At 46.0% G+C, this 18,235-nt stretch overlaps 1 protein-coding gene across 2 annotated transcripts; it reads left to right on the forward strand.

The window, feature by feature from the left end:
* The first annotated feature begins 7,742 nt into the window (after positions 1-7,742).
* On the forward strand, positions 7,743-17,655 carry LOC144275694 (uncharacterized). 2 transcript variants are annotated; one of them, XM_077835175.1, is made up of 4 exons: positions 7,743-7,871; positions 11,713-11,831; positions 13,280-13,392; positions 14,424-17,655. In XM_077835175.1, the coding sequence occupies exons 2-4, from the start codon at positions 11,770-11,772 to the stop codon at positions 16,100-16,102; spliced, it is 1,854 nt and encodes a 617-aa protein (XP_077691301.1). In that variant the 5' UTR covers positions 7,743-7,871; positions 11,713-11,769; the 3' UTR covers positions 16,103-17,655. The 2 variants fall into 2 exon arrangements, with proteins under 2 accessions (XP_077691301.1, XP_077691302.1); XM_077835176.1 differs by lacking the exon at positions 7,743-7,871 and adding an exon at positions 8,432-8,455.
* Positions 17,656-18,235: the final 580 nt, after the last annotated feature.

An 18,235-nucleotide genomic window follows, 5' to 3' on the forward strand; every position in this document is an offset into this window, starting at 1 on the left:
GGTTCAATGACAGAAGCATAAATGGGAATGAATTTTGCATACCAGGAGGAAAGACCCAAGAAGGAATGTAAGGTTTGCAAATCTGTTGGAGGAAGAGCATTTGAAATTCCCAGGATATGATCTGGATCAGGTTTTAGTCCAGCCTGTGAAATTGTATGCCCCAGAAAGGAGAGTTCAGTTTGTCTAAATTTGCATTTGGACCTATTGAGCTGGAGGCCTGCTGTGCTGATGCAGTTTAGTACAGACTGCAGGTTATTGTCATGCTCCTCAGAAGTATTTCCAAACATGATAATATCATCCAGATAGCACTGAACTCCATGTTGATTCTTCAGAATCAACTACATCATTTTTTGAAAGGCACTTGGGGCAGATGCAAGACCGTATGGTACACGTTTAAAATGAAATAGTCCCTCATGTGTAATAAATGCTGTGAGGTCTCTGCTATCTTCATGCAACATAACCTGGTAGTATGCGGTCTGCAAATCAAGAGTAGAAAACATCTTTGCTCCACAGAGTTCTGCAAATACTTTTTCTGCGTGAGGAAGAGGATGGCTGTCAATCACAATAGCTTTATTTGGCTCCCTTAAGTCCACACAAAGGCGAATGCCTCCACCCTTCTTCTGCGTCACTACTATAGGTGAAACCCATTCCGAGGAGTCAACCTCTTCAATAATCTCCTTTTGAACAAGTTTTCTAAGTTCCTCTGAAACAGCTTCCCTGACTGAAAATGGTAAGTGCCGTAACTTCTGTCGTACAGGCATCACATTATTCCACATTTTAACTTTATGCAGAAACCCATAAGCACAGCTGAGTTTCTCCTCAACCTAGTGTTGGGTCCCAGCTGAAACTGGTGTGTGTACCGCAAGAGTGCTTTGCTGAGGAAGATCCATTCATCCATTAACTACCCTGAGATTTAAAGCAGCCAATAAATCTCTGCCAAGGATAGGAGTGCCTTTGTGGACAATGTAGAACTCTGCAGTTACACAGCAATCACCAAAAGTAACTATTACTGGCAGGCAGCCATGTACTGGAATATGGTTTTTCAAATAGCACACCAAGTGAAGTTTGGGTTCAGTAAGAGGCACATCTTTAAAGTAATGCAGAGAGATGGAATCAGGTAGTATAGATACTGCTGAGCTAGTGTCCAGCTGAATAGAGTGTGATTTGCCTGAGGGTATGGTGGAAACGTTTACAGTGCACGTCATTCGTTCTGGAATATGTGCAGTAGTGGTTTTGTCCACGCTCAGCACAATAATATCTGGTATTGTAACTGCATGCACCTGTTGATTGAACTGGCTGCCGTGACATACTTTAGCAAAATGCCCAATCTTTTTGCAATGATTGCACTGAGCTACTTTTGCTGGACATCCTGTGTAGCTTGCAAGGTGTTGTGGGGATCCACAGCGAAAACATGCTTTTACTGTATTTTGAATTTGCTGATTCGGTGGTTTTCCATTAGTTTTCCTCTTGTAATCGTTTGTCTGCAGTGGTAGTGAACTTTTCTGCAAAGGAGTCACAGCCTGGACTGTGCCTCCTGTATCCATGCTCATTATTTTGGCTTCAGCTGTAGCTGACTCAATCTGAGTAGCAATGGTTATTGCTTTTTCTAGTGTAAGCTGTGGTTCTAGAAGTAAGCGTTCCCTTGCATGAAGCATGGTTGTTTTCTCAATGAGCTGGTCTTTAATCATCTCATCTGCCATATTCCCAAAATCACAAGTTACAATCAGACTCCTCAGGGAAGCAATATCCTGCATTATAGTCTCCCCAGTTTTCTGCTCACGCTGGTGAAATCTGTAGTGATTAGCTACTACATTCACTTTTGGCACAAAAAAGTTCTTTAATTCGGTGAGTGCAGTCTCATATTTATCATCTGCAAGGGGAAAAGTGAAAAATATGTGCTGCCCTTCTGCTCCAAGGCAAGGTACTAACAAACTTCAACAGGACTTTATTTTTAAAGTGGAAGCCTCTTTACCAAGCTACTGCTGCACCCTCGGTAGCTCTCACTCCACCTCCTCAACTTCCCCCCCCTTCCTGTTTCCTGTCCTTTCAGACTCCCAACAGCCAGTGCTCCCAGTTCTAATAATTACAAGCAGCATCTAAACACCACACCAGTTCCCCTGATCTGAAAGGGAGAGGGGAGAAGACAGACTTTTCCTGGAGGCCCAGCGAGCTCCGAGGTGAGCAGTGGTGATCCCAGGGCTCTCTGAAGTAAGGCAGGCCCCTAGCCTGGAGGAAGCTGCCTACAAGTTTTTTTCCTTTACTTTTCTTTTGTTTAAGGTTGCTTGTTGTTTCCCCCAGACCCGGAGAGGGGATGGAACAGCCCTCGGCTGGAGGGTCAAGAGCCAGCCCATGAGAAAGTCACGCTGTAGCACCCACTGGGGGGCACGGGGGATAGTTGAACTCACACATGTTCACTTTCCACGTAGCTCCTAAAGGGGGTGCTCTACCATGGACAGATCTGTGACAGGTGGGCACACTATGGGCCCCAGTGGCCCCCGCACAGTTCACAAACCCCATTTTTTCTATTTCAGGCACATCACTTCTGGCATCCCTGGATAATCCAGTTAATCACTTCCCAAACCTCGACCACACTGACAGTTGACTTGCCTCCACCAAACTGGTTAGCCATGGACCTGTAGCAGTGTGGGGTAGCCACTTCCAGAGGGCAATAGCAACCTGCTTCTAGACCAATATGCCTCCCTCATTTGTTTGCTCTGATGCCAGGGGATTGGAGTAAGCACCTCTTAGAGCTCCATCAAGGTTTGCTTCCTCATACAGATGTTTTGGAGCCATTGCTGGTCATCACAGGTCTGTGTGACTGTGAGCCCACCATGCTCTTCCAGTTATTTGGCACCAGAAGTATCGGTCTATATATGGGGAATCTACAGTAACTGAAAGAAGGGACATGTGTCTCCAGTCTGCTGGAAATGGATTCCTCCCTCTGGGTCCTGCCACCTTCCGTGGTTCAGAAACTGCTGCTGAAATGTCATCCAGAATCTTGCAGAGTGTCTACCCTTCTGCATAAACATTTCAGCCACAAGCAGGGCAGCTCATCCAGCAGTGCTCAGTCCAGGGCGTAGGCCCAGCTGGAAGAGCTGGAAGGAGGAGTGTGCAGAGTCAGAAGTGCGAAATTTCCTGGTGGGATAAAATCACATCTGGACAAGGGTCCAGAAAGGACAGACAACTTCTCCCACAATACACTGCAAACTAATTCCTAGAGTGGCTCCAGCTGGTGAGGGGCTACAACCCCAGAAATCCTAACTCCAAACCCGTATAACTGCAGTCTTGTATGGACCTGGGTACAGGGGTATGAGCTCTGAGCTGTGGGGCAGGCTTGCCTAGTAGTGCTTGCACACATGCAAACCAGGACATGGGTACACTTTGCAGCATAGACATATTCACAGTGATGCTCTGGTCACTCTGACTGGACTAAGGGGGAATAAACAGATAACAGAAATCTGACCAAAGCAGGCAGAGAGAGTACAACAAGCTTGTTTGTGCATGAGTGGGGGGGAGGGGGAGAGAGAGCGAGAGCTTTGCATTATGATTGAATATGAGTTAACTGTATGATGCTGTTGCAAAAAAGGGGATGTTGAGAGCCATTGGACATTATTGTAAACCCTGTATATGATGGAAACCACGTCAAGCCAGGGGGTACTGCTGCACTCCCATGTATGTTAAGGGCTGTTATAAAGAGGAGTGGGTCAATTGCTTCAGAACACAAAATTCTATTCAATGAGGAAAAAGAACGCTTGACTGTAGCTGCTGTGACTGGGAGTAGCAAGAGATGAAATCCTACTTTCATTCCAGGAAACAGAACACAAAGATTGGGTTGAACTACTAGTGATAATAAAGAGGTTGAAGTTAAATCTTCATTTGTCTGTCGTGTGATCGTCCACTCTGTGTTCAAATTCTCTATTCCGTCCTGAGCACATGGCAGCCCCATTGCTGGTCGTGCCTCGCTCCACTCAACATATAAGACAAGCATCTGTAAAAGCTACGTAGAGGTTGAGAGAATCCAGAAATTGCTAGTGTAGATTTGTAAGAATCAAGTCTGTGTACTTTTTCAGCTGGCTTAACAAACACTTCTTGTCCTCTTCACTTAAGGAGTCAATATAAGTACCTTCATTAGTCAACTTCTGGACTGAAGTCTTTGCTTCTTCCAGTACATTTTCAATGGATATCTCTGATTGAACCAAGGGTAGCTTCTCTTGCCGGACAAAGATCTATTACTGTTGTAGCCGATGCCTGGATGACATTTTTTAATGACCCAAGTGGTTTCAACAGTAGACTTACAAGAGAGAGAATGGCCATAGTCTTCTATGAACTTAGTAATAAAAGTAGTCCACCAGTCTCACTACTTAGATCTGTCCTATCTTGGTGGATATTTTCCAAAGCCAGTAATGACGGTTGCAGTAATTTTAGGACAACAGCCAAGAATCGCTCATGAGAAAGCCAGCAGGTTTTCCCAGGTTGGACTCATTTGAACTTCAATCCCAGTGTATCTTCCATTTCTTTCCAAGATGTTCAGTCCTTTTGGACTCTTGCTGAAAAAAAGAACATAAAAAGCCATTACATTTATGGCTTTTTAATGTCTTTTGAAGATTCTGCAGCTTGTACTAGAGCTAGCTGGAGTAGATGGCCTCTGCAGTGTGTATAAGAGAGACTAAGGTTTCACTTTTCTCTGAGCAAAGCTTATACTCCACTATGTCTTCCAGAGAAGTTTGTAGCTCCATCAAATGCACAAGCAGCCATCTGTTTGGCGTTCAATATACAAGTATTTAACTCTTCTAAGATGTCACAGATGCAGCTGATGTGTCTTCTATAACCTGAACATATAGAATGCATCACTGGCCTACCATGGACACCAAGAAAACATATGCAATGACTTAATACTTTGATGCCTATTTGCACTAATGCATTCATCAGCTATGTATGCACATATTTTGAATATGGTGAGAGAGTTCTTCACTTTTTCAACTGCTGAGTCTTTCACTGTTACACCGCATGCTTCTAGAGAGTCAGCTGAGTTTTTTCAGAAAGATAGCGAGCATTTGGCAGTCTTGTTCGAAACCAGTATCCAGTTTCAGGATTAACAAATGACAATGCACTTAACACTGGCCTCCAGTTTGCAGTGTGTGGTATCTGTTGCTTAAATAGAAAGTATGATGCAACAGCCATGTAGGGTCACATAAACTGAGTTGTGTCTCTAGCATTCTTAACAGCCTCATTAAGTTCTTCTAAAATTGGCTTTGAAAGTGACTGGCTTATAAGGCTTTCTGCACATTGATGCAGTCCAGAGGCCCAGTGTTTTGCAGCCTTTTCATACAGGTTGTCAGTATTGGCTTAGCTGATCAGTCTGGCAAACCAAGCTCCTCCACTTTTACTATATAAATCTATGATATGCCCACATCTTGAATACTGCGTGTAGTTCTGGTCACTCCATCTCAAAAAAGATATCTTAGAATTGGAAAAGGTACAGAGAAGGGCAACAAAAATGATTAGGGGTAGGGAACAGATTCCATATGAGGAGAGATTAAAAAGACAGGGACTTTTCAGCTTGGAAAAGAGAGAGACGACTAAGAGGGGATATGATAGAGGCTTATAAAATCGTGACTGGTGTGGAAAAAATAAATAAGGAAGTGTTATTTACCCCTTCACTTAACCAAGAACCAGGGGGGTCACCCAATGAAATTAATAGGCTGCAAGTTTGAAACAAACAAAAGGAAGTATTTCTTCACACAATGCACAGTTACCCATGGAACTTTTTGCCAGGGATGTTGTGAAGGCCAAAATTATAACAGGGTTCATGGCAGTTAGGTCCATCAATGACTATTAGCTAGGATGGGCAGGGATGCAACACCATTCTCTCAATGTCCCTAGCCTCTGTCCACCACAAGCTGGGAGTGGATGATAGGGGATGGATCACTTGATGATTCCCTGTTCTGTTCATTCGCTCTGAAGCACCTGGAACGGTCACTGTCGGAAGACAGGATACTGGGCTAGATGGACCATTGGTCTGACCCAATATGGCCGTTCTTACATAAAAAATAATTATAATAATAAAAAATTTTAGTACAGAAACTCCCCGTATAATTACCTCCTGAGATAGCGATGATGTGAGATAACGACCTGGGCAAATAATGCATTTTAAAAATCTTGGCCTACTAGGAAACGTATATTTGTATAAGTTTCCCAGTCACAAATCTAGCGTTCTGGAGCAAAGTCACTAAAACACAGTCCAATGCTCTGGCCGCAGTTGTTTGTCGTGCCACCGTTTACTCAACCGCTCCATCCCCAATGTCCCTGCACTGTCACCTTCTGCTGCCACCTGCCACTGTAACCTCTGCAAGTCAGTCTGTTGAGGTTCCACCCAGCTCTCAGTGATTTCAGCTCTCGGTGGGGGAACCTCGCTGCTAGTGCCGGCTGGGCTGTCTCTTTCACAGACACTGTCCCACAGCCGGTCTTAGCACTTAGACCTGATGCTCAGTGATTTCAGCTCTAGTGATCACTTAACAAACCAAAAGACTGGAGCCTAATCAGCTCTCTCTCTAAACAGGAGAGAGGGGCAGGTCAAATAGTGCCTGTGACTCTTAGGCAGAGCCCCCACCACCAAGCAAAACACCTGGGCCCCACCCTCTCTCTCCCCCCACTGGGATCTGGCATCCAAACCTCCTGCCTAGCAAGAGCAGTTCAGTTGAGGGTGACCAGTGCTTAATTTGTAACGAAAGAGGTGCCAGGGCTCAAGCAAGTTTGTTACTTTTGTAACTGATCTGACAAGTCCAGAGGTCCCAGGGCTCTGCATTGCCGAGCCTGGAGGTGCTGGGCTCCCCCCGGCAAGCCCTGGCACAAATTAAGCACAGAGGGAATAAGGAGAACAACATTTCATGACCCCCACATTTTATACTGCAGTGATTTGTAACCCAGCACCAGCCAAAATTGATCTCTTGTGCAGCACAGCTCTGTCTGCTGGATACCTAGGCAGAGTAGGTGAGTCCAGTTAAATACAGTCTGGTCCTGAAGCCTTTTCATGCATCCCTGGCTCACCACGAGCTGACAGGGGAGAGCTCAGTCAGACCTTGCTAATAAATCATAATTTGAAATGATTAGGTAGGCCAATATAGCCTAAACAAATGTGCCAACATTGCCCTAAATAGCTGTATGAGGAAGCTAATCTTTGTTCATACTTTTCAAACCCATTCTGCTTTCTCAGTATAAGTATTTTCTCATACACTGTATATGCTTTTAAAGTGTGGATTACTGTTTCAATTTAAATTCAGATTTCCAACCAAGCACTAAATTGGCAATACTACATGTAACTGGGGGGGGGGGGGTGTTGGGGAAATTCAAGGGGGGTGTACACCCTGCCAGGGGGGTTTAGGGAAATCACAGAATCATAGAATATCAGGGTTGGAAGGGACCTCAGGAAGTCATCTAGTCCAACCCCCTGCTCAAAATACCTGCTCACGCCCCCCCAAACCCCTAGCCCCATGAAAGTGGGGGAGAGAGCTAGGGAGCGGGGATGGAGCGAGCGGGGCCCCGGAGCAGGGGCGGGACAGGGGGTTGCACCATTAGAAAGTTGGCAGCCCTAGGGTTGGGTCAGGGCTGATGTACATTTCCTGGGCCCAGCCCCGTGCCAGGAGCGGGGCGAGCCCCGCCCCGCAGGTCTGTGAGTTCGCGACCGGGGCAGGGGCGGACCCGGCTCGGGCTCCGGCGGGGCAACGTTCCAGCCGCTCCCCGCCCGTGGGCCCGGCGCTGCAGGGAGCGGGCTGCAGCCCGGATCCCCCGCCCGGCTCGGCCGGCAGGGGCAGGCTTACGGCGGGCGGGGCTGGCGCTGGCCGGGCCCGGCGGCGCGATGGCGGCGGCGCGAGGTGAGCCGGGCCGGCGGCGGGTCGGGCGCTGGACCGGGGCCGGGAGGAGCCGCCCGGGCGGGCTGGCGGGGGCCGGCCCTGGCCCTGGGGACCTGCGGCCGGGGCGCGGGCTGGGGCAGGCGGGAGGGTCGCGCCGGGCTCCGGCTGCTGGGCTGGGGCGGGTCCCAGCAACGTCGCCAAGTGCCCGGGACTGCGGTGGCGGGGGGGCCCGGCCCCGTTCAGGGTCCCTCGCCGCCCTTTCTCCAAACGCCGGGCTGCTCGCCGCCCGCACCGGCCTCCAGACTCGCTGTGCAAAGGCGTTAACTTCCTCCCGTGACTTAACCCGAGCGAAAACTCTGGCAAAGCAGCGCCCAGCCGGCGGGGATAACCGGGCCCCTGCCCCCGCGGGCACCAGGCGGCTCTCCGCTGACTCGCGGGCGCTGCTGGGTTATCGGCGATGTTCCGTGGCCTCGTGTTACCGTCCCTGCGGCGTAAGGCCGTCCGGGGTCAGCGTGTACCTGATGCTCTTTGGGCTCATCTGGTCTAGGCAGGGGCCACAGCCTTGCAATGGGAAGTTACCACAGGGTCTTGCTGTGTTGCAGAAGGTGAGAGTTCAGGAGCTACTGGTGACCCCTTTCACATAGCAAGCCTCTGGGTGCGACTTCCCCCCCCCCCATAAATGAAAAACACTTTTTTATATATTTAACATCATTATAAATGCTGGAGGCGAAGCAGGGTTTGGGGTGGAGGCTGGCAGCTCACAACCCCCCCATGTAATACCTCGCAATCCCCGGAGGGGTCTCGACCCCCAGTTTGAGAACCCCTGGGTTAGGACCGGGGACTGGTCTGGGACTGGGTAGCTGAAGCCTGTCTGAATGCAAGAGAAGGCAGGGAGAAAGTTAGGTTGGTTGTGTGCCAGTGGGGAGGCTGGAAGTCTGGGAGAGCCCTTGGGTATGAAGTGGTAAGTCTGAGAAATGCTCTGGTTCTCCCAGGTGGAGCAATAGGGTGTGAGGAGGGAGCTGGGAGCCAAGAGAGGTCAAGGTGAATGAACTAATGAACTACATACACTGCCCGATTCACAGGGGAATGGCCAGAGACACCTCTGCCCAGATAGAGCTTTGACAGTGACGTTCTTGGATATTAGGAAAAACTTTTTCACTAGGAGGGTGGTGAAACACTGGAATGCGTTACCTAGGGAGGTGGTGGAATCTCCTTCCTTAGAAGTTTTTAAGGTCAGGCTTGACAAAGCCCTGGCTGGGATGATTTAATTGGGGATTGGTCCTGCTTTGAGCAGGGGGTTGGACTAGATGACCTCCTGAGGTCCCTTCCAACCCTGATATTCTAGGAAGCAGATTGGCTGGTGTGTTGTGGGGATGGTATGAGCACCTATGTGTGGTAGGGAAGGTGGGGGAGCAAAATGGAAAGATACAAAGAGTGGAGGAGTGAATTGGGGTGGGGGGATACACAGGGAAAGGGAATTGGGTCTCTAATGGGGGCCCAAAGCAGAGGGATTGGATTTGGGAGTCACATGGAGGGGAGAATTGGAAGATGCTGTGGGCTGGGAATCAGGCTGGAGCCTGGTGGCTTGAGGTGCAGGAAATGTTGTTCTTTTAAGGAGCGTAAGGAAGAGTGCAGTGTCTGCCCCCAGAGCTATACAGCACCACTGGGGCACTCTACCAGCAACTCCCAGGGAGCGTGGAGGGACAAATTGCCATTGACAGCACAGATCTGAGCGAATGAATGAATTGATTTGCAGAACTGTGGAATGACCCTCTCAGGGAGAAGCAAGAATTTTGTTTGAGATTCCTAATCTGTTGCCTAGATTAAAACTAATGAGGCAAGCCTGTAGTTCAGTCAATATTGTTTTCAGTTGCCAGTGTCCCTGTGTGAAACCTTCCCCCGATGACCCACTGGCTGCTGAACTACATACACTGCCCGATTCACAGGGGAATGGCCAGAGACACCTCTGCCCAGATAGAGCTTTGACAGTGACGTTCTTGGCCTTTTCGCTCATGGACAGAGGATAAAGTGATGGATTCTAGTGTAACCTGTGTCTCTCCTGAGCTGTGTAACCTGTTTCAAACCAGCTGTATTTAAAATATTGCTTAATGGCAGTGTTACTGTCTAACTCTCCACGTTGCACCGGGGAGGAACTTTTCCTGGGGATTTCCTAGTCTGATCTGAGTGACAATGAAGAGCTCTGATTTGTATCTTGCAGATGCTGTTGGTAACGAAGGATTAGAGCTGGTCAAAGCTCATGTTTTGTGGAAAAAAAAAAATTTAACACAAAGTTTGTGTGTGCAATGTAAAAATGTGTGTTTTTCAGTGAAAAAAATTATTTTCTTTTTGGTGGGGGAAATTCTTCACTTTCTTTTAAAACTCCCCTCCCCCACAATCTTTTTCAAGTAGGAAAAAGGGGGTAAGAAATTAAACATAAGAGAGTATGGGGGGGGGAAGTTTCGTAGAGTTTACGTCTTTTTAGTAAACTTTTAGTCTGACCTCCTGTATATCACAAGCCATTACATTTCACTAACTGTACTAAGCCCAAAGACTTTAGTCAGAACAAAGCATTTTGGCTCTGAGAAAAAGAGAACAGGTGAGGCCAAGGTCCCTGCGATGTCAGTGAATGATTAGATGAGATGTGCACAGGTAATCCCAGCAGGGGATCCATGCCCCATGCTACAGAGGAAGGCAAAAAAGACATAGGGACTCTCACCATTCTGAGCTGGAGGAAAATTCCTTCTCAACCCCAAATCTGGTGATCAGTGTGACCCTGGACAAGGGAGCAAGAGGCACTATCCAGGCTTGCTTTTTCGAAGGGAAAAGTTACTTTTGAATGTAAATATTTTTTTCTCACACTTTTGGAATGAGAAAATTGGGGGAGGAGGGTGACGGGAGGAAAAAATAGAGAGCGGGCATTTCCCCGCCCTTTTTAAACAAATAATTTCAGACATACCAAAAAAATCCTCTCCCTCAACTTATCTGTTTTGAAAGTGTTTCTGAAAACTAAAACTTCTCCTCCTCCAAAGACATGTTTGATGGGTGGGAGAAAGAGTGGAGTTTCTTTGACAACCCCAGTTTTTACCAAAAAGATTTTTTTTTTTTTTTAAATGAAAACCTTTGACCCGGTCTATCATGTAGCTGACAATGCTTGGCGCTGGAAGGATCTGTTATGATTAATGTATGTTGCACGTTTACTATCTTGGAGAATGACTCCTTGGTGAACTGCTCCTGATGCTTGCTGCATCTTTTGCATCCATGGGGTTGTTCTCATCCAAGGATCACTGTTCATTATTTGCATGGTGGTTGGTAGCCTAAGTTACATGGTTTTGCTTTTGATCCTTGCGTGGATCACAAACATTTTAAATAGGAAGCGAACTGGGAATAATCCACTTTTTTGTGATGGATTTTCAAATGAAGATCATTAGTGCTTAGAAATGTTTGGTGATTTGGAGAGAATTTGAGGAATCCCCAGAAAATGCCTGAATCCTTTAGAATAGGCAGCAAATCAAAATGAATGGAACTTGGTCCTTGTATTTGTAAAAATATTCATAAATTTTTTTTTTAAACTTCAAGCCTTTCTACTAGCTGATCAGCACCTCAGACTGTTCATCTCTCATAGCACTAACAAGAACTAAGACTGCTGTAGGCCTCAGATACTGGCTGCACTTCCTTCTTAGCTACGGGAAGAACACGGAAGTCAGTATGTAATAACAAGCTTTCTATGAGTTCCCAAGCTGGAGTCACATCCTCCCTCATTTCACAGCTCTCCGTGCCAAGGACTGTCTGTTTCTCTCCTCCATTGGCCTGAAGGTTACAGCCGAGAGTCTGGATCCAGAGTGTATTTCATTTCTCATTTCAGACTATGTTTGACGTTGCTGTCTAGCTCTCCTGAGGAGGAGTGGGAGGAGCTAGCGGAATGGCAGAAGGAGCTGTAGAAGGATGTGATGAGGGACAGCTACAAGACTTTGATCTCACTGGGTAAAAACTATTATTTGCAAGTTTGTAGAAGTGGCATGAGTTGTGAGGGGCCTGAGTGATCTTCAGATCAGGGTTATTCTCATGTTTCCCTTCGACTTTGACAGTTTGCGCTTGCATTCCTTTGTGGGAGGGAAAAAAAAATCCGCTCCAGTCAATGGAGACTCAAATTACAGAAGGTCGCTCTAATCCCTCTGTTTACAATATTTTTCTGGTTTAGGACAATGGGTGTACTTCTCCGTCTGTGTTTAGCCCACAAGCAGAAACGAGCTGCTGGGTCATTGCACGTGGTATGTTGGCGCAAATAAGGGATGTTCCACGTGGAAAGAGTGTCAATATTCTAATAGAAGCAATTTAAATTTTCTGCAATTCAGCATCCACACAATCAGCCTGTCTCTCATCTAACTCTTTCATGGCCAAAGAGGTCTGTAAAATTATGTGGTGTTTGTCTTTTATGACTCTCCTGTAGAAATACATTGAATCTCAATCCCAGTTCCTTGTAACCTCTTAGGACAGAGATCAAGGTGCCCTTGTGGACAAATCAATGAAGATGTTTGCTTAGTGTGTAGTGGTTACTGAGTAAGCAATTAAGATTTTAGGCTGTACTGTGATAGACAGAAAACGTTACAATGGCATTATCTATGGTACAGCTTCACCTTAAATAATGCTGTATTCATTTGTGGGGCCTTTATCTCCTAGACTGTAGCCTGTGTAATGCAGGAGGCCAGATTAGATGATCACAGTGGTCTCTTCTGGCCTTAGAATCTGGGAATCCTATGACGGAAGAGACCCATTAAAGAGACTGATATTGGTATTTTAGAAAAGAATTTGATATAGTATCTCGCAAAACCTTACTCCCAAAATTGGGTGGGATAGGAGAACAATTTCTTGGATATAAAACAGTTCAAAGATCACAAACTAGAATTAACAACAAATAGCCATGTTCTGGGTTGGGAGACGGTTACAGAAGCATTTGGTCCAGCATTTAAAGTGGTGGTCATTGCTCTGGATGAGGAGGTAAGCAGCATGCCGGTAGATTTAGGAGGTGGTGCTAAACTGCGAGGAATTGCAAACGCCAATGAGGACAGGAAAACAATAGGGAATGTTGCAAAATTACAAACCTGACTGGAAATAACAAAATTACAAACAATATGGCAGTTAATACATTTGGGGACAGGTTGAAATGCTCCATTGGAGGGACAATCCTGGGAAGTAGTAAGGTTGAACGAGACTTTTACAAAATACCAAATACTCTATGCTTGCCAAGTAACAGTATGCATCCGATGAAGTGAGCTGTAGCTCACAAAAGCTTATGCTCAAATAAATTGGTTAGTCTCTAAGGTGCCACAAGTCCTCCTTTTTCTTTTTGCGAATACAGACTAACATGGCTGTTACTCTGAAAAAAGAAAAGATGGTGTGATTCTTTTTTTGTTGTTGTTGTTCGCTAACAGGCATGCTGTCACCAAACCAGACGTTGTATTCCTGATTGAACGTGGCGAAGAGCCACGTGTGCAGGCTCACCAGGAGTTGAGGGAAAGTGACCTTTCTACAGGGGTCTCCTCTGGTGAGTAATAAGTATCTCACTCAGAGTTTCTGAAGAGTTCATTAATGAGCTGAGAAAGAAGCCCGCATTTCGTGAGCTTCTACTGAAACGGCTTTGTCCCCTCCAGTCAGCATAGTAGCCAGCCATTATTACATCTTTTTGGCAGGTGCCTGTCCTTGATTCCTACCTATCCTGACTGGCTTTGGACTGTAGCCTCCCCCTTCGGACATCTGACTGCTGAGGTGGGATGGCAGGACGTGGTGGATATCGTTGTCTTGCCTCTCTGTAGAGCTTTGAAACATTAGCTAAGCCAGGAGGTGGAGAGGGAGTTTCTGAATCATAGAAATGTAGAGCTTCAGAGGCTCATTTAGTTCATCTGCCTGCACTGTGGCAGGACCCAGTCCTAGGAAACCTAAACCATCCCTGACAAGTGTTTGACCTGTTCTGAAAAACCTGCAATGAGGCAGATTCCACAACCTCCTTAGTTAACCTGTTTCAGTGCTTAACTGTCCTTGGAGTTAGAAAGTTTTCCCTAATATATAACCTAAACCTCCAATACTTCAGATTAAGCCCATTACTACTTGACCTTCCTTCTGTGGACATAGAGAACAATTGATCACCATCCTCTTTATAACAGCCCTTCACGTACTTAATGACTGTTATGGGGTCCCCTTCATTCGTCTTTTCTCCAGACTAAACACGCCCAGTTGTTTTTAACCTTTCTGCATAAATTAGGTTTTCTAAGACTTTTATCATTTTTGTTGCTTTCCTCTGGACGGTCTCCAATTTTGTCCACATCTTTCTTAAGTGTGGCACCCAAAACTGGACCCAGTACTCCATCTGAGGCCACAGTGCTGAGTACAGTGGAACAATTACCTCCTGTACATACAACACTCCTGAACGGAGATGGAAGGGATATTTTCAGCTTTTCTAATAGAGCCTATAGTCAGAATGCCAACATGATATGCTGTATGTTTATATGCTTTACATTCACGAGTCCAATGTCCTTTGTGTGTTGAAGTAACATCTGGATTCTCCATTTATTTCCGCAGATGATGTAATCAAGTGGAAGACTGAAGAGAATCATCAGCAGGGAAATTCTGAGGGTTTGGCAGAGCACAGGAATTTATCACAAAGAGAGAAAGCAAACAGCTGTGATGAGGGAAATACGTGTGAGAGTGAACGCGGGCCAGCCGGCCAACACAGGAACATAGGGGATGAGAGCGTGGAGAAATCCACTCCAAGTGAAAGACCTTTCAGTAAACATCAAAGCATTCCTATCCACACAGGAGAGAGACCCCATAAATGTACTGAGTGTGACAAAAGCTTCACTCGCCGCTCACATCTTCTTCAGCACCAGAGAATCCACACGGGGGAGAGACCCTATAAATGTACCGAGTGTGAGAAAAGCTTCAGACAGAGATCAGAGCTGATTGATCATCAGCGAACGCATACTCAAGAGAAACCTTACAAATGTGATAAGTGTGGGAAAAGATTCATTCGGAGCACACGGCTTATTCAGCATCAAAATGTTCACAATGGAGTGAAACCCCACAAGTGCCCCCAGTGTGAGAAAAGTTTTAGCTGGATCTCATCAGTTATTAAACACCAGAGAGTCCATACAGGTGAGAGACCCTATAAATGCCCCGACTGTGAGAAAACCTTCAACTGGAGCTCAACCCTTGTAAAGCATCGGAGACTCCACACAGGAGAGAGACCCTATAAATGCACTACCTGCGCAAAGTGCTTTGTACAGAGTGCAAATCTTATTAAACATCAGAGAGTCCACACACAACAGAAACCCTATATGTGTGGGGAATGTGAAAAAACCTTTCCGATCAGGTCTCATTTCATTCTGCATCAGAGAATGCATACGGGAGAGGAACTCTACAAGTGTGATGGCTGTGAGGAGTGGTTTGGTCTTGTCTCAGATCTTCATAAACATCAGAAGATTCACACAGGAAAGAAGCCCTATAAATGCTCCGAATGCAACAAAAGCTTCAACAAGAGTTCAAATCTTATTAAGCATCAGAGAATCCACACAGGAGAGAGACCCTATAAGTGTCCCGACTGTGACAAAAGCTTCATTCAGAGCTCACACCTGATGCTCCATCAGAGAGCTCATAGGGGAGAAAAACCCTACAAATGTCCTGACTGTGAGAAAAGTTTCCACCAGAGCTCCCATCTCATTCAGCACCAGAGAGTTCACACACAAGAAAAGCCCTTTAAATGTCCTGAGTGCGAGAAAAGATTCAGCCGAAGCTCAGTGCTAAATAAACACAAACGAATCCACGTGGGAGACCAGAACTATAAATGCAGCAAGTGTGAGGAAACCTTCACTAGCAGCTCCCACCTTCTTCAGCACAAGAGAACCCACCATGTGGAAAGACCTTACACATGCCCTAGCTGTGAGAAGAGTTTCAGTCGCAGCTCGCAGCTTATGCTCCATCAGAAAAACCACGCAGCAGAAAAACCGTACAAGTGTGCTGACTGTGACAAAGGCTTCATTTACAGCTCACATCTAATTCAGCATCAGAGAACTCACACTAGAGAGCGACCTTATAAATGTCCAGTGTGTGAGAAAAGCTTCATTCAGAGCTCGCATCTCCTTCAGCATCAGAAAATCCACACGGGAGAGAGACCTTTTAGATGCAGTGATTGTGAGAAAACCTTCAATCGGAGCTCCAACCTTATTAAACACCAGAGAACTCACATCAGGGAGAACCTGTAAGAGATGCTTCCATAGAACTCCACACTGTTGACTATAAAAGTATTCACACCGAAGGAAAATCCTATAAATATTCCAACGGTGAGAGAAGCTTCAGTCAGAACTGGTCATGTTGTTCAGCTTCACTGTATCGAACTGAATTAAGATCTCTAGGAAACTTGCCTTGCCCTTCTTATACTGGCAAGAGTTTTGATGGTATAAATTATACCAGTTTCCCCAACAATATACTATCCCCATTTGCCGATATAACTATGCCTACACTACAGATTTTGCTAGCACAATTATGTCTATTAAGGATGTGTGATTTGTGAGTGAACAATGTGCTGGTAAAAGCCCCTAGCGTAGGCACAGTTACATTGCCAAAATTTGCACTTTTACCAGTTTAGGAGGGACAAGGAGGGACACACTAATAAACTATACTAGCAAAATAGTTAGATGGGGATTGGTCCTGCTTTGAGCAGAGGGTTGGACTAGATGACCTCCTGAAGTCCCTTCCAACCCTGATATTCTGTGATTCTATGACCATGCTATTTTGCCAGTATCACCTGAGTCCATGTTAGCAGCAGTTTGCGGGTATTTTATATCGGTATAATACATTGGTGTAACTGTATTGGCCAAGTCTTACAAGTGTAGGACTCCAACACAGTAAGTAACAAAGCGTTGATTGCCTGAAGTGAATAGTTAAGCTCCTCTAAAAAATGGGAAAGAGACTGCAATTTGATGCCTGTCTATGTGCAGAGAAAGAATAGACTCTTCTCTCTTCTCTTCTCCCACCCCTGGGTCACAAGAATTGATCAGAGGTGATTATTTAGCTTATGCTTTTCAGGTCATGTATTCAATCATCTGTCACTGGGACTGTTCCACCTGGAAGAGGGAGTAATTTACATGATCATTAAATATTCAGATGGTGTAAAACTGCAGCGAGCTGCAGATGCCATGGAGGAAAGAGAAATAAGTCAAAGGGACCTGGGGAGATCAGGCCCCCGTAGCAGTAGAAATCAACAGAGTAGGTAGGAAAAGGAAAACTGCTGCATGTGAGCAAAAGTGATCTGAAATACAAACAGTCCCTGGCAGAGAACGCTAGTGAGTGGTGCTGAAGGTAAAAGGCAGCAGTGCAGAGATGTTTGCTTTCGGGTGTGTCATTGTACAGTCATCTTGCCTGAGTCTAGCTCAGAATATCACTAATAAATTAGAGGTTGTGACTGAGAGCCCAACACTGTTGGGGTTTGTTCCCAGCTGTCCCATGGACTCCTGCTTTGTGCCTCTGTAGAAGAGAAAAACAAATGTAATTTTGGGTTGTAACTGCAGAGGCATGAGATTCCAGAACAGCTGTGGAAGAGTCTCCCATGAGAAGTGATGAGATTCATGTTGCTTGGGACTTTTAACACTAGACTGGGCACATCCCTGGAAAATATTCTGTGTTGGTTCCATCTGTTTTTGCAGGAGGGGAGGTAATTTCTGATCTGACAGCACACCAGCAGGCTGTTGTATTTTTTTGTTCTTTAGGATTAAAAAAAATTAGATCTTTGGAATTAAAATGGTATTTTATCAAACTTGCTAATTGTCGGGAGGAATTAATCATTTAGCTGAGGAACAAAACAATGAAAATCTTTTTGTAAGTGAAATGAGCCAACGTGGTGCTTCATTCCAAGGGCTGCGCTAGTTTTTAACCATCAGGATTTGCATGCAACTCGAGCAGAGGAAGGCTACAGCGGCAGGAGTTCCTTCGGGTGGTGGATGTTCAACATGATGTAGTCGGCTGAAGGACGCTGGGCTGGAAGTGGCATTGAAATTTGAGCCACTGGCGCTTCTAATTGGCCAGAGGTGCAGTGTCATCGGCAAACAGCTCAATGGCCCCACCTCTGTGCAGCTGTTTGTACAAATCAAAAAAGTTAACCCTGAAAACTCCAGTGTGGTGTAGACTGGTGAGGGAGAGGCCTGCTCCTGGACTTGGGGCGGGGAAGGGATGCTCCCAGTATGCAGTGTCCTCCAACGGCGAAGTTGGCTTGCCTATGAATTTAATGCCTTTAATCCCCCTCACTATCTTGTCAATGTGCTCTGCCCACAGCTCACTGTCCTCCTCTCTCCTTGGCATCATGGCAAAGGAAACCTTCCCTCCACTCTTCAGTCGCCTTC

This window comes from Eretmochelys imbricata, chromosome 15 (genome assembly GCF_965152235.1).
Source record: "Eretmochelys imbricata isolate rEreImb1 chromosome 15, rEreImb1.hap1, whole genome shotgun sequence".
Lineage (NCBI taxonomy): Eukaryota > Metazoa > Chordata > Testudines > Cheloniidae > Eretmochelys > Eretmochelys imbricata.